Source organism: Mytilus galloprovincialis, chromosome 7 (genome assembly GCF_965363235.1).
Source record: "Mytilus galloprovincialis chromosome 7, xbMytGall1.hap1.1, whole genome shotgun sequence".
NCBI classification, from domain to species: Eukaryota; Metazoa; Mollusca; class Bivalvia; order Mytilida; family Mytilidae; genus Mytilus; species Mytilus galloprovincialis.
This window is the reverse complement of record NC_134844.1, coordinates 31,215,524-31,229,420: the sequence shown is the minus strand read 5'-3', so window position 1 is coordinate 31,229,420 and position 13,897 is coordinate 31,215,524. Positions and strand designations below refer to the sequence as shown.

The 13,897-nt window shown below is 31.8% G+C and overlaps 1 protein-coding gene across 1 annotated transcript in view; it reads right to left on the bottom strand.

The window, feature by feature from the left end:
* The window catches only part of LOC143084179 (uncharacterized), an 87,883-nt gene that overhangs the window by 21,134 nt on the left and 52,852 nt on the right, over positions 1–13,897 (bottom strand). Inside the window, exons 14-15 of the mRNA XM_076260589.1 lie at positions 10,902–11,044; positions 1,160–1,337 (exon numbers count right to left, since the gene is read on the bottom strand). Of these exons, the coding sequence (XP_076116704.1) occupies positions 1,160–1,337; positions 10,902–11,044 (321 nt within the window). The remainder of the gene's footprint in view (positions 1–1,159; positions 1,338–10,901; positions 11,045–13,897) is intronic.

The following is a 13,897-nucleotide window of genomic DNA, read 5'->3' as shown; positions in this document are numbered from 1 at the left end:
CCAACAAATAAATTTGTGACGGGAAATTACCATGCCACGTCTTAAAGCAATACGAATTCACACTCAGCAAAACAGTCACATTCGGGAATAAGTCACGTTCGGTAATAAAGAGATCAGACGACCCTTTAAAAGAATTCAACTGATACATAATTGTTCTATGGATGAGTGTTTTTAATACAGATTCAAAAATTATACTAAGGACAGTTTGACAAAAGTGAGTAAAACACAGAACTTCGAATTTACAGAAACGGTTGAATCTTTATTCACATTTCCTTTTTAATTGACACCATCTTTGATGATAATTGTATAGCCAGGAATCAACATCCGTCGTTACTGCGAAAGCTAATATAAAAAAAAAGATGTGGTATGATTGCTAATGAGACAACTGTCCACAAGAGACCAAAATGACACAGACATTATTAACAACTATAGGTCACCGTACGGCCTTCAACATTTAGCAAAGCCCATACCGCATAGTCAGCTATAAAAGGCCCCGATATGACAATGTAAAACAATTCAAATGAGAAAACTAACGCCCTCATTTATATCAAAAAAAAGAAGAACGAAAAACAAATATGTAACACACAAACAAACGACAAACACTGAATTACAGGCTCCTGACTTGGGGCAGGCAACTACATAAATAATGTGGCGGGGTTAAACATGTTAGCGGGATCCCAATCCTCTCCTAACCTGGGACAGTGGTATAACAGTACAACATAAGAACGAAGTATGAAAAATCAGTTGAAAAAGGCTTAACTCATCAGATGTGTTACAAGAAAAAATATCTTTCTGCTCAATTTAATTGTTTGGGTTAGCAAAGCACATCGATGAAACCAATCATAACAGCTATCCATAGACTAAAGATTATATTTATATTTGTAAAACAAAATCATGAAAGCATGATTTGCCAAAAGCTGACTGAATTTTTCCTTGTGGATTTGTTTGTTTTGGTAGTTTATATTTCTAAAGTAACATTTACCTCAAAGACTATTCTGATTGAACTACAAGAACATTAGACACAAGTGTAAGTTAATAGTAGAAAAGAAATTATCATTGTAGATACATATTTATAAAAAATAATATGTTGAGGTGACAATAGCAAACACTATCACTGTCGGGTAAGTAAATGGCATGAAGGACTATCAACTATACATACCACTTCTCCAGCTTTTATCTCAACATCTATGCCTTTAGCCCAGTATTCACCACCACCACTGCTGGGGTAAAAGCCTAGTCCATTACAACCATTACCAGCTAACCTTATCTTTCTTGGAAACTTTTTGTGTGCTTTTGCTCCAAATATTTTATTTATGGCAGACAGTGCTATATGATACCTTAAAAAATAAACATCTGGGTAAATAAATAACCAAGTGAAAATAAACATGTAGGTTATACAAATGCAATGAAGAATCTATTATCCAATATTTACAAGTTTAATAAAAAAAGATATCAGACATAATATTATGAGCTAAGTAACAAGCTATAATATTCACCAATAATTAATAAATTTAAAGGATTACACATGAAGCATCTCTTTTCTAGATTGAACTCGCAATATGGTTGTGTTATTGAAATTTACTTATATTGATTGATTGATTTTTGGTGTTTGAACGCCACTTTTTCGCACTGCATTCAGCCTGTTTCGTGGCGGCTAGTTTTTATAGGTGGAGGAGACGGCATGCCCGAAAAAAAACACCTACCTTCGATAGGAATACTGACATCCTAGTATAGTCAATTAATAATGGAGACGAGTGTAACCGCAAGAGCGGGATTCGAACTCACAACCTCAGTGTTGACTGACAAGGGATTACAGTAGTAACTACTTGGACCACTTTACTTATAAAATACTGAAACAATCTTCAAAAAAGATCTAGAGGGACGAAATATATCAAAGGGACAGTCAAACTCATAAATCGAAAATAAGCTGACAAATCCATGGCTAAACATTGAAAAGACAGACAAACAATAGTACACATGACACAACATAGAAAACTAAAGATAAGCAACACGAACCCCACCAAAAACTAGGGGTGATCTCAGGTGCTCCGGAAGGGTAAGCAGATCCTGCTCCACATGTGGTACCGTCGTGTTGCTTATGTGATAACAAATCCGGTAAATAGTCTAATTCGGTAGGTCACATCCATGAAAGGGAAGGGGATTGTAGTTACTACGTAAGGAACATATCCGATATAATTTGTGAAACGGTTATTCCATAACGGTCAACCAACTCGTGATGGCGTCCGTAAAATTTACGAAGGGATGATTTCAACTTCACCATTTGGAACTCTTGGTTTGATAGCTTCCTTGTGAGTAGCAACCCTCTATCAAGAAAATCATGATAGAAAATGCAAGCACGGGAATATCGTATCAATTGGGAGATAATCACCCCGTATGCAGGTGCTGTTGGAATGTTGCTACTTAGAAACGGAAAGATCACAATTGAAAAACTGAAATCATCTCTTTTGTCGTAAAGTTTTGTTTTCAACCGACCTTCATTGTCAATTTCTAGATGTAAGTCAAGATATGAGTCCAACTTAACTGTATATGTAGTATCCTTAATCCTTCTGGAGCACCTGAGATCACCCCTAGTTTTTGGTGGGGTTCGTGTTGTTTATTCTTTAGTTTTCTATGTTGTGTCATATTGTTTGTCTGTTTGTCTTTTTCACTTTTCAGCCATGGCTTTGTCAGTTTATTTTCGATTTATGAGTTTGATTGTCCCTTTTGGTATCTTTCGTCTCTCTTTTATTTCTAGTTCGATGGGATAGATACGTTCCACATAGTCACCAAATTTTGAATTATTTAGTGAAACAACATCATCTATATAGCGGAAAGTAGAATTAAAGGACATCGCTAAGTTCTTATTTTTCTTCCTAAGAAGTTCCTGCATGAAGTCAGCCTGATAATAATAGAGAAACAAGTCGGCAAGTAGAGGGGCACAATTTTATTCCATTGGAATGCCGACAGTCTGTTGAAAAACACGTCCTCCGAACGTAACAAATATGTTTTCAATCAAGAAATCAAGCATCTTGATAATGACATTTTCAGAGAATTTTTTATTTGAATCAGAGTGATCCTTTACAAAGTAGGATTTATCCCTCCCTAAGACAAGATACTTGTATCTACGTTGGCCATTCGTTTTTATGAAGCAAAGCATAACCAACTCTTTCAATTTGTCTATTAGTTTAAATGTGGAATACTTGTGTAAAGAGTAGAAAAGTCAATTGTTTTAATACTATAACAAGATGAGAGAGAGTTAGATTGTATATAATCTAAAAAAATCGTTGGAATTTTTAAGTATCCACATCTGATTCACGCCACCTCTAGAATAGACAGTTTCACAATAACTTTGAAGCCCGTCTTTGATTGCTGATAAAAAGGATGGTAGTAATTTAGAAAGAGGTTTCGTGGAGCACTTGGAAGACCCAGCAATATACCGTTGTTTATAAGTTATGTAGTTTAGGTATCCAATACAGTGATGGAGTTATCCAGTTCTTCATCTTTGGTTGAAATTCCAAAGGAACATAGAACAGACCTATGATTATCCAGTATTTCCTCTTTGGTAAGTGTCGTGAGGGTATATGCTGAGTTTCCAAGTGAATTGTCAGTACCTAATTCGTTTATCAAGCAGTTAATGTAATGAGTTTTACACACAAAAACGATGTTGTTTGGGGGCTTTATCTGCGGGGACAACAACATATTTGTCATGGAGGTAGGATAAGTGTTTTGCATCATTTGGGTCTTTAAAGATTGACGTAGCATGGGCATTGATAGACCCTTTCAGTTTCTTAATTCTGATTTGTATCAACGACCTCACTGCCTTAATCCATTCTGAAAGAGTGTCTACGTCTTCCTTCTCGCGCTTAGCCCATTGCCTGGCATCAATATTTTAAAGTTGTATTTCCAATTGATGGATTTAGGCTCACGATATTTCAGACCTTTTGATAACACATTTCGTAATGAAATGTTATTAACAATGTTGAGATCACTGGTAATAACGTGGCCAGCCGGATTATATATGAATTGGGAACTAGGACAAGTGCAATCAGGAGGTTTAGACTTGAAGTCGTCAATATTGAGATACTACAAAACCTATTTGTAATTGAAAATTTTATTTGCAATAGGTTTAGTATAGGTATAAGAAATGATTGGTACAGACTATTCTTTGAAATAAGGAGGTATTTTCGATTGAACTAATTTAAGATGAAGGATATTGTTAAGTTGTTCATAAAGTATGGTTGTGATAAGCTGAATAATTAACCAAACTTTGAAGAGCATCTTGTAAACATTGAAATCCCTATCCCTTTGCCAATTATTTTTATGAATATTTTTATAAGTCCCCTTCTATGAAAATGGTATCCCATGTTAGACGATATATGATTATTAAATTGCTACAATATTTCTACGATTGTAACCTACAGATGTGAAGATGAAGGGGATTTGAGAAATTAAACGCTATAGGAATCCTAGGACTAGATTAAAAGTCGCCTAAAAAAAATCGAAGGAACCTCAAGTCTAACACTATTTCCAGATTTTGTTGATTTTAGACCTCCATCAGAATGTAAAGAGGATATGATGAAATGTGCACCAAGAATGTAGGTAGGTACACCTTTACAGTCCCTTCTTCCATTTCAGATTTTTTTGTATAATAAAATTCATCCCATTTTTTTTAATGAGAAATATTCATTTAAATCTCCATTGTCATCTTCATCATTCAAAATTACCCTTATAAGCTTTGTTGAAAACAAGGCTATTTAAAATATTACTAGTATGAGTTACTTTCGTTAATTTTATATAATAGATGTCCATTTATACAGATTGTACTGGCTGTCACAAATTGGTTCCTTTTCCAATGAAAGATAAAAACTATTCACTTCTTGGAATGCTGACGCACTTGCATGAATATTTCAAATCGACACTTTACAGAGATTGTCTTTTTGGAATGTAAGAATATAATTGTTCTTGAAAATCTTAAAAGTTACCCAGATATAAAACTTTTGATTCAATTAAGACATTAAGGTATTCATTTGCTACTAATACTAGTAAACAAAAGAAATGATACACAAGTTTGAACTCAAATTTATCATAAGAAATAATAGATAGGAAAAACTTTATTCAATGAAAAAGATTCATTTACAAAGTGAATGCATATGATAAAAAGAATCTGCCCAAATTAAAATGTTAGAAAATACCGAGTTATGGAACACAGGGGTCAAATATATTTCGCGGAAAATGATGACAGAAGTCGGCACTTATTTTTTAAGATGCGAATTCAGTTTTCGAATATTTGCAAAGGCATTCCAATTGTTTTTGCCTCATATCAAAGTTTTGATTAAAATATAACCCTGAATAGTTTCTTTTGTGGACTAGTTTATTTGGTAAACATGGCATATGTTCCTCAATTGTCTTTACTTATTATTTATCTGATGTTTAAAATAACAGATTAAATTCACCCGCATGCATTTTTGCCATCCCCTTTTCCTTGCTGTCTTACGAAATAAGCGTACTGTTGGTTTCATATTTTTTGCAAATGTAAGTAAACAATATCTTCCTTAGATTTAGTGAAGTATTTTTTTATGTATCCATGGCAACCATTTGAATTTATTTGATATGAAATATTGCTTGAAGACGTGTTAAGATGGCACATATTTCTCCAAATATATATAGTTCAAAAATTTAATTTTGATAATGGTACAAATGTTTCTGGACCTGAGTCCGGTCGGGATATGGAAATACTGAAATTCAAACAGAAAACAGCCTAAAAAACATGTAAATATAATCTTTTTTTCCCTATAAAGCCACTTTGAAAATTTCATAAATCAAATGCGGACTTAACAAGAGGTTCTCAAGAGCATGAATTGCTCACGTGTTATTGTTTGCTTCCATCTTTCATCAATGATTATTTTTGTTTGTCAATATATATTAATGAATTGGTTAAAAATGCTATTTAATTGTTCTTTGTATCTGTCATAAATACTTCAAAAGCAAATTAAATAAATGCATTTTACCCACATATTCCATTTTAGCCATAGTGACTATGATGAACAGGGATATAAATTCAATATTTACACTGGATTCATCTGAGAAGATTTTTTAAAGTTAGAAAACGTAAACAAATTGTGTAAAAGTGTCCTTAAAGGGCAATAACTCCTTACAATATTGGTCAAGTTGACTTATTAGTATATCTTTCTTAGCCGAACAATTTGCTGTTTACAGTTTATCTTAATCTATTATAATATTCAAGATAATAACCAAAAACTGCAAAATGTCATTAAAATTACCAATTAAGGGGTAACAACTACAACAACGTCTGAAAATTTCAAGACAAATAGATCTTTACCTAGTGAACATGTTCACCGCTTCAAAATGCTCGAAATGCTGTAGTTTTTGAGATATAAGCCAAAAACTGCATTTGACCCCTATATTCTATTTTTTGCCATGGCAGCCATGCTTGTTAATGTATCAAAAATTCGGATACAATTCATAACCTAGATTCCTAAAGGAACATTCATTTAGTTGCGAAGTATTAGGCACAGTAGTTTCAGAGGAGAAATCTTTAAATGTAAGCAGACATGAAGAAAAAAATGTGTGAAAGGGAAATAACTCCCTAAGGGGTCGAATGGCAGTTTTGGTCATGTAAACACTTTTGTAGATCTTATTTTGTTGACATTATTGTTCAATACAGTATATATCTTTCTATTATAATATTCAAGATACAAAATGTAATAACAAAAAACTGCAGAATTTCCTTAAAATTACCAATTTAGTGGCAGCATCCCAACAAGGGGTTGTTCAATTCGTAAAATATGTGCGCTGATAGATCAAACCTATTGAACATGCTACCCCATATCAGATTTGCTCTAAAAGTATTAGCTTTTGAGATAGAAGCCAAAAACTGCATTTGACACCTATGATTTATTTTTAGCCATGGCTGCCATGTCTGTTGATGGATCTAAAATTATTAGTACTGATTAAATAAACACATTTAATATATTTGTTACAAATACAACACCCAGTTGACTTCATATATGTGTATCAATAGCCAAGTCAATGTACATACATATATATTGATAACTGCACTCATGTACAGACATATACTATTTAACACAGCCTTATCTCTATATATACCGAAAGCTACTTTCAATCTTCTATATAAACCAATAGGCAAAGTATTTTTGTATGTATACAAATAACTTAGTCATTTGATACATATACTAAAAAGGAAACCCAATTTGTCTTTATATACTGATAGCTAAACCCATTTTTCTAAACTGATAGTCATTCGAATTGTTCTACACATATTGATGGAATCATGTGTGTGCATATTGGGATAATAACACCAATTTTTTCTACATATCTAACCATACCCTTTTTTCAAAGAAAAGTAAGCATCTTTCACTGCCTTCACTTTACCAAACAAGGATTCATAAGCAGCAATGAATGGTCTTGCAATGTTATTCAACATACTGAAAGGTACCAATACTTCTTCAACAGTCGATGTTATTTGTGAAACCACGTTCTTTCTCATCGATTGCTAAAATTGTAACATTACTAGAATGTTATTAGAATATTTTCACGATTTTTACCAGTTTAAAGTTTTTATTAAGTTTATCAACAAATATATTTCACTCTTATAAAAAAAAACATGGAATAATTACATGTTTATAAAAGAAAACTTTGCCATGGCCTACAAAAAAATAATTAACAAATTAAATGAAATCATATCTTCAGTTACTGGAAAATACCTTAAAAAGAAACATGGACACTAATATTGAACAAATTTCCAATTTCTTTTCTTTCAGACTTCATTTTTTTATCTATCATGTATTTTGAAAATGAATACATTCCTTCAAATAGAAATTCATTCAAAAGTTATTGAAAATTATATCACATTGAGCACTTTCTAATGAAAATTGCATTGACCTTCAGCAATTTTTTTTTTAATAATTTTTAAAATTGTGCTAACAAAAATAGTGAAGATGAGATACTAAAGCTGATATAAGTTTGCACAAACCGTGGTGTATTTTCCTTTAGTCAGTTGGTAAACTGAGTCTTCACTTTCAATAAATGTTTCTTTTACCCATTCTGAAGCTTCATTTTTCAAAACTTTTTTCACTAATTCATGTAGTCCTTTTATCTCTTCAAAATAGTTCCTTAAATCAAACCATTCTGGAGGATCTCCTAAACAATGATTCAGAAGATTAAATAGAGAATTGTAATAAAGATACGCTAAGGAAGATTCAAGTGGGAAGCTTTTCAAATAAAATGTATAAATTATTTGGACAAATTTAACCAACCTTGGCTGATATACTATCATCAATGTTTTTGTTTCTATGGAAATGTATAGGTTTTAATTAATGAAAAATATATCTGCATAGTTAGGGATATGTTTAATGCATTTTTTGTTGTTCTGATGTTAAACATATGAGAATTTAAAAAAAAAAACAAATCCCTTATGTAGTCTTGTGTTTGACTTTGTATAAAAGTGACACCTAACATCCTCGTATTCCAACATCAATCCGAATTACGATAGCAAATAATCTTTTTCGGAAGACTCCGTATACATACTTTAAGTATTTTATTGTCATTATTTTCAAAATATTGATCACATAATGCTAGTATTACTAGACTTGCAATTGCTTTATAATACCTTTAGAGGATTTCCGCATGCAGCTACCAATTGTTTCCCTTAAACAAGTTTTTAAATGTACAAAAATACAAAAAACGACCATATTCAAGTTCACCTTTCATGACGCATTCGACTTTTCTGTTTTATCTTAAAGATTGCAGAGGACTTTTTACAAACAACACACATATCAAAAGTCAGTAAAACAGTGGGTTGTCTTAACATTGAAAAGTTATCTCAGATAAATGATAGAGGAACGTTTAAGCCTTTCACATATTTCAAATCTAGATCTGTATTTGCATATTCTTCTGTGTACCTGGCATGTACCAAATTCTCAATAATCCTCATAACTCGTCTATAGTTACATTAACCTCGATCGTTTGTTAAAAGGGATAAAATTAGACATTTAAAATCCAAATTTCTTGTTATATACAAGCATGTGATTCCCTCATCGTAAAGAGTATCGCCATTGAGGGACTATTTTCAAACCTAGTTGCAAAAAAAAAATTGTCTTCTCAAATTACTGAAAAAATGTAACCCAAACTGTGTTTGCCATAAATAAGTAGATATGAATGATGTTTTAGATCAACAGGCATCTGTCAAATGATAAAACAATTTTCAGTAAAGACAGTTGAAAAAAAACATGCAAATGTGTTGTCAGCGGTTACCCGGTTGACCGGATAACCGTCGATAGGACCGAATACCGAATACCAAAAACGCTAACGGTTAACCCGACTTAATTAAAACTTAGACAACTTGTGGGCAAGATCTTTTAAGTAAACATAATTAGTATACATGTTTTTAAACAATAACTTTAAATCAGTAATCTGATTGCATTTTACGATTCTATTTCATTATTTTATTCAATATTTTGACCTACATCCGTATGTGCATCCTCCATGCAAGGCTTTGTCATACTTTAAACGAAATGATTACTTAAAAATGGTGAAATGCAAATCAACGTGTATGTATACTTGATGGTACGAGTAACTGGCTTCGTCATTTCAAATTGAAACACTTCACATTATTTTCTGAGACACCTAGAGAAAATGACAGAATGAATAATCGATTTTAGATATATTCAATTCGATGTAATCAATACGTTGTTTTTTTAATTTTCAATCTGAAGTTATTACAAACGCCATAAAAGATACGGTTATTGAATTATTTAAAGTCAAACCTCGTCAGGAATACTAACAGACAAGTCTTAAAATTTAAAGGACAAACTTCAATTCATCCTATTATAAAAATGAACATTTATAGGGTACTATAAATAAGGTTTTCAAACATAAACTTAAACTACCGGTTAATCGGTTAATCGATCGAACGATTATACGAAAAACCGGATAGGCAAAACTGTACGATTTGACCACACTAGTGTTAACACAAATTTTGTTTTGACTTGTCATTTTATTTCATTGTGCATTGCCAGAGGTTACAACTATGCTTATTAAAATTACCTTTGACAAAGTTACAGGCTTCCTGGATGGTATTTTTAGCTTCTACTAATGACATTACAGACATAAATATCCTGTAACATATGTCGAAAGAAACTAAGTACCAATGTGTAAACTATGTGTTTGCATTTTTATATAGTGTTGCTTATTGTGACTTTGCTATTGATAAGGCTACCATTACATTTTTTTTTTTTTTATAAAACCGACTTTAGACCTTTTTCTTTGTAGGATGTCCCGGTACTTTGTCAATTAAGAGCAAACAAAATAAAACAAAATCAAAAATATGATTGGTTTGATATGAGGGAAAAATTACTGTTTTCCGATAATGTTGTCGTGTAAAAACAATATAGGTAGTTAATTTCCTATACAAAGTTTACCGATTGCAATATTGATTTAACTTTTTACGTTGCTCTTATCTGATTTTATGCAAGAATTTTCTACCATACAGTAGGTTACCTGTCAAAAAATACAAACTTAGGAGTCCAACTCGATAATATGAAAACAGTCTATAAATAATAAATATGATTTATTCCTATAGGAAGATTTTGTTTTCTAAGCTATAATTCAAGCATGACATCAAAAGTTAAAACATAATCATAAAAGAATGTATTAGAATCAAAATCGGTAAAGTCCTTTAAATAAAACTTTCGTTATCGCCTTGTCAGTTGTTTATTTGAGATCATTCTCAAGAACATAAAAATTTGTTCTGTTTTATTGAATATTTATCCTAAAAGTTTAGCTTGTTACCGGGCATCCAAACCACCGATATATCAAGTAATAATTGCATTGACAATCTCTTTAAAAATATAATAACATACTGAACAGCTCCTTTTCCAATTTCTGCAAGTGCATTCTTTGGATCCTGTACAATATTTCTAAATCCATGAATGATTTCTTTAATGGATACAAATATTTGACGTCCACTTTCTGGTATTGTAACTGTTATTGTTTGAAACAGTTTCTAAAAAAATATTAATAAATTTTTATAACATTTGACATGTTTATACAAAATTAAAGATGAATGTATACATAATATTGCCTGCAAATATTGACCAAAGGGGATCATTCAGAGATTCCAGATAAATTTTTGGCTGAATTAAAACATACAAATGATCGATGACTGGTTAATTGTCCTTCTTGTGATCAAGGACTGGTTTGTTGACATTTTTTGGTTCTCTCATATCTTAAGTAGTAGTCAAATAAGATTAATTTAAATTGCAGAGGAGGTCATTACCTTCGAGTTCTCTATCCCAATCTGTGCGTCTTGTTAGAAAAGTCTGATCTTGAAAATATCTTTACCATCAAACAGCATTAAACTACTATGCACGTATATCTTTAACATACGCAGTCGTTAATACTATCAACTTCAAGTTTCTTATGCAGGCCAATAAATTAAAAGATTTTAACCAGATTTTTTTTTACTTTACACAGGGCTTTATCTTATTTGTGTGTTCACAATTCTGATTCTACGTATTTCATCTTTATCAAAATTAGGAAATATGTTTGGTCGATTTTACATATCATTATGGTCGAGTCGAGTCAATGCATTATTTAGCGTTGTCTGAGAGAAATGAATCATGTTTTCTCATAAAGAAACCTTATTCAAAACCAATATAAATATAGTTAGCATATATCTTTTATTTCACTGTGTAAATTGATCGGAATGTGAATGACAACATAGACCTAAAATTCTTTTTGGTCTATCCCGTTTAACACATGACATTGTCTTGGGAACTTCTTCCACTGACATCGTAATATAATATAATTGAATTATTGTAATGTGATATAAATTGATTTTGGATATTGTGGGATGGCATTTAACGTGATATTATTAGTTTCTTCTTCTACGGTACATCATTTGACGTCAGTTATGTACACATTAAGTCTATAGAAGAAAGAAGATGTAATATGACTGCCAATCATAATATAGTCTATTAAGATATGAAGAAGATATGAAGAAGATATACACCGTATCGTATCATAAGTCAACCAGCAAATACAACTAATTTACACTACATCTTTTGAATAAACCTTTGTGTATATATATCTAATTTCATTTCACTCCATACAACTGGCAAAGTCAACGAATCTGTGTAAATTTTGTGAATTCTTCATCCTTTGCATTTATAAAAATCATATTTGACGATTCCATATACTACTATATGTTAGGGGTTGTTTACATTCCGAGGCGAATTATTAGTGATCATTTATGGATTTTATGCAGTGTTTTTTGCGATTAACTTAGTTCATACAGAAACAATATTCATAGTTAACTATTGCTTTAAGCTTTGCTGTATCGAAATGATATACAAATGAAAAATATTATAGCCCTGAACATGGTATATCCAGTTTTAAATACGACTTTTAAAAGAGAAAGACTTCGATTGGAATCACCAGTGCGACAGTTATTTTTTTTTGGCATTATGATTGTAGTTTTCTGATTGTCTTTAAATTTGATCTTCTACCACTACAGTCGTTCAAGTACAATAGTATAAACAGTGATGTCCAAAATTTGGAATATACATAATACAGATGTGCTGTTCGAAGATGGACTTCAATCTGTATTATTTATTGAAAATAATTGATTCATCTTTTAGAAAAAAAAATCCGAACATAATGAATCCTCATCCAATTTTTTCTAAATAAAAAGGCTACATTTTATTTTTTCCTATACTACAACAGCAACATAGTTGATATCCTTCATTTGTTGGGTTTGGTTTGGGTTTGGGGTTTTGGTCCTAAGCTGTTGTTTAGTTGTCAATCAAGCTAAGTTTTTTTTTAAATTAAGTTATTGCATACATTTCAAGTCGGCAAGGGTTTTCCTCATTTTGGAAGGCTGTATTGTTGCATAATTGCTCGGTCAGTTAAACGTCTGTGGATAGTTCTCTCATTGGCAACATACCGAATATTCGGAGTTTTACATCAATTGCAAACCTCAAAAAGATGAACGAAGATAGATATGTTACATTTGTACAAGCTTCAAACAACCTGCTACAACTGAATTATCATATCACTGTTGTGTTATGTCGTATAGTTTGTTGTCAAAATAATTATAAAATGACTTTGAATACCATTTTTTGTCATATTCCCAAATATGAATGTTATACTGAAAGGATATTTGGATTGAGGTACATTGAGGTGAGGGGTATCGCGGTGTTTTGTACACTCAACATTATGGTTTCATTGAAAATCTATTATATATTATCGTTTGTAGTCCAATAATTATAAAGATGTCTTTACATACTATCTTTGTCATGAAAATTGTTTGGACGAATATTATGTTGTGAAAATTATTGTAAAAGTTTGAGATGGCATGTTTATTTACGTAATCGCGTCACTGTCTTTAATATCCTGTGGTGTTTGCCGTTGATGAAATATATTCGTAATTGTTCAGCGCTTTGCATGTTGTGTCGACCATTATATTATTTGCCTGTGCGTTTCTCTGTTAAGAATGTGTGTGTGTGTGTGTGTGTGTGTGTAAGCTGTACCCCTGTCACATAGTGTGTTAGTGCCTGTAATTCAGGTGGTTGTCGTTTGTTTATGTGTTACATATTTGTTTTTCGTTCATTTTTTTTACATAAATAAGGCCGTTAGTTTTTTCGTTTGCATTGTTTTACGTTGTCTTATCGGGGCCTTTTATATCTGACTATGCGGTATGGGCTTTGCTCATTGTTGAAGGCCGTACGGTTACCTATAGTTGTTAATGTTTGTGTCATTTTGGTCTTTTGTGGATAGTTGTCTAATTGGCAATAATACCACATCTTCTTTTTTATAATGATAATATTTTACATTGACATAGAACGGGCGCAACCAA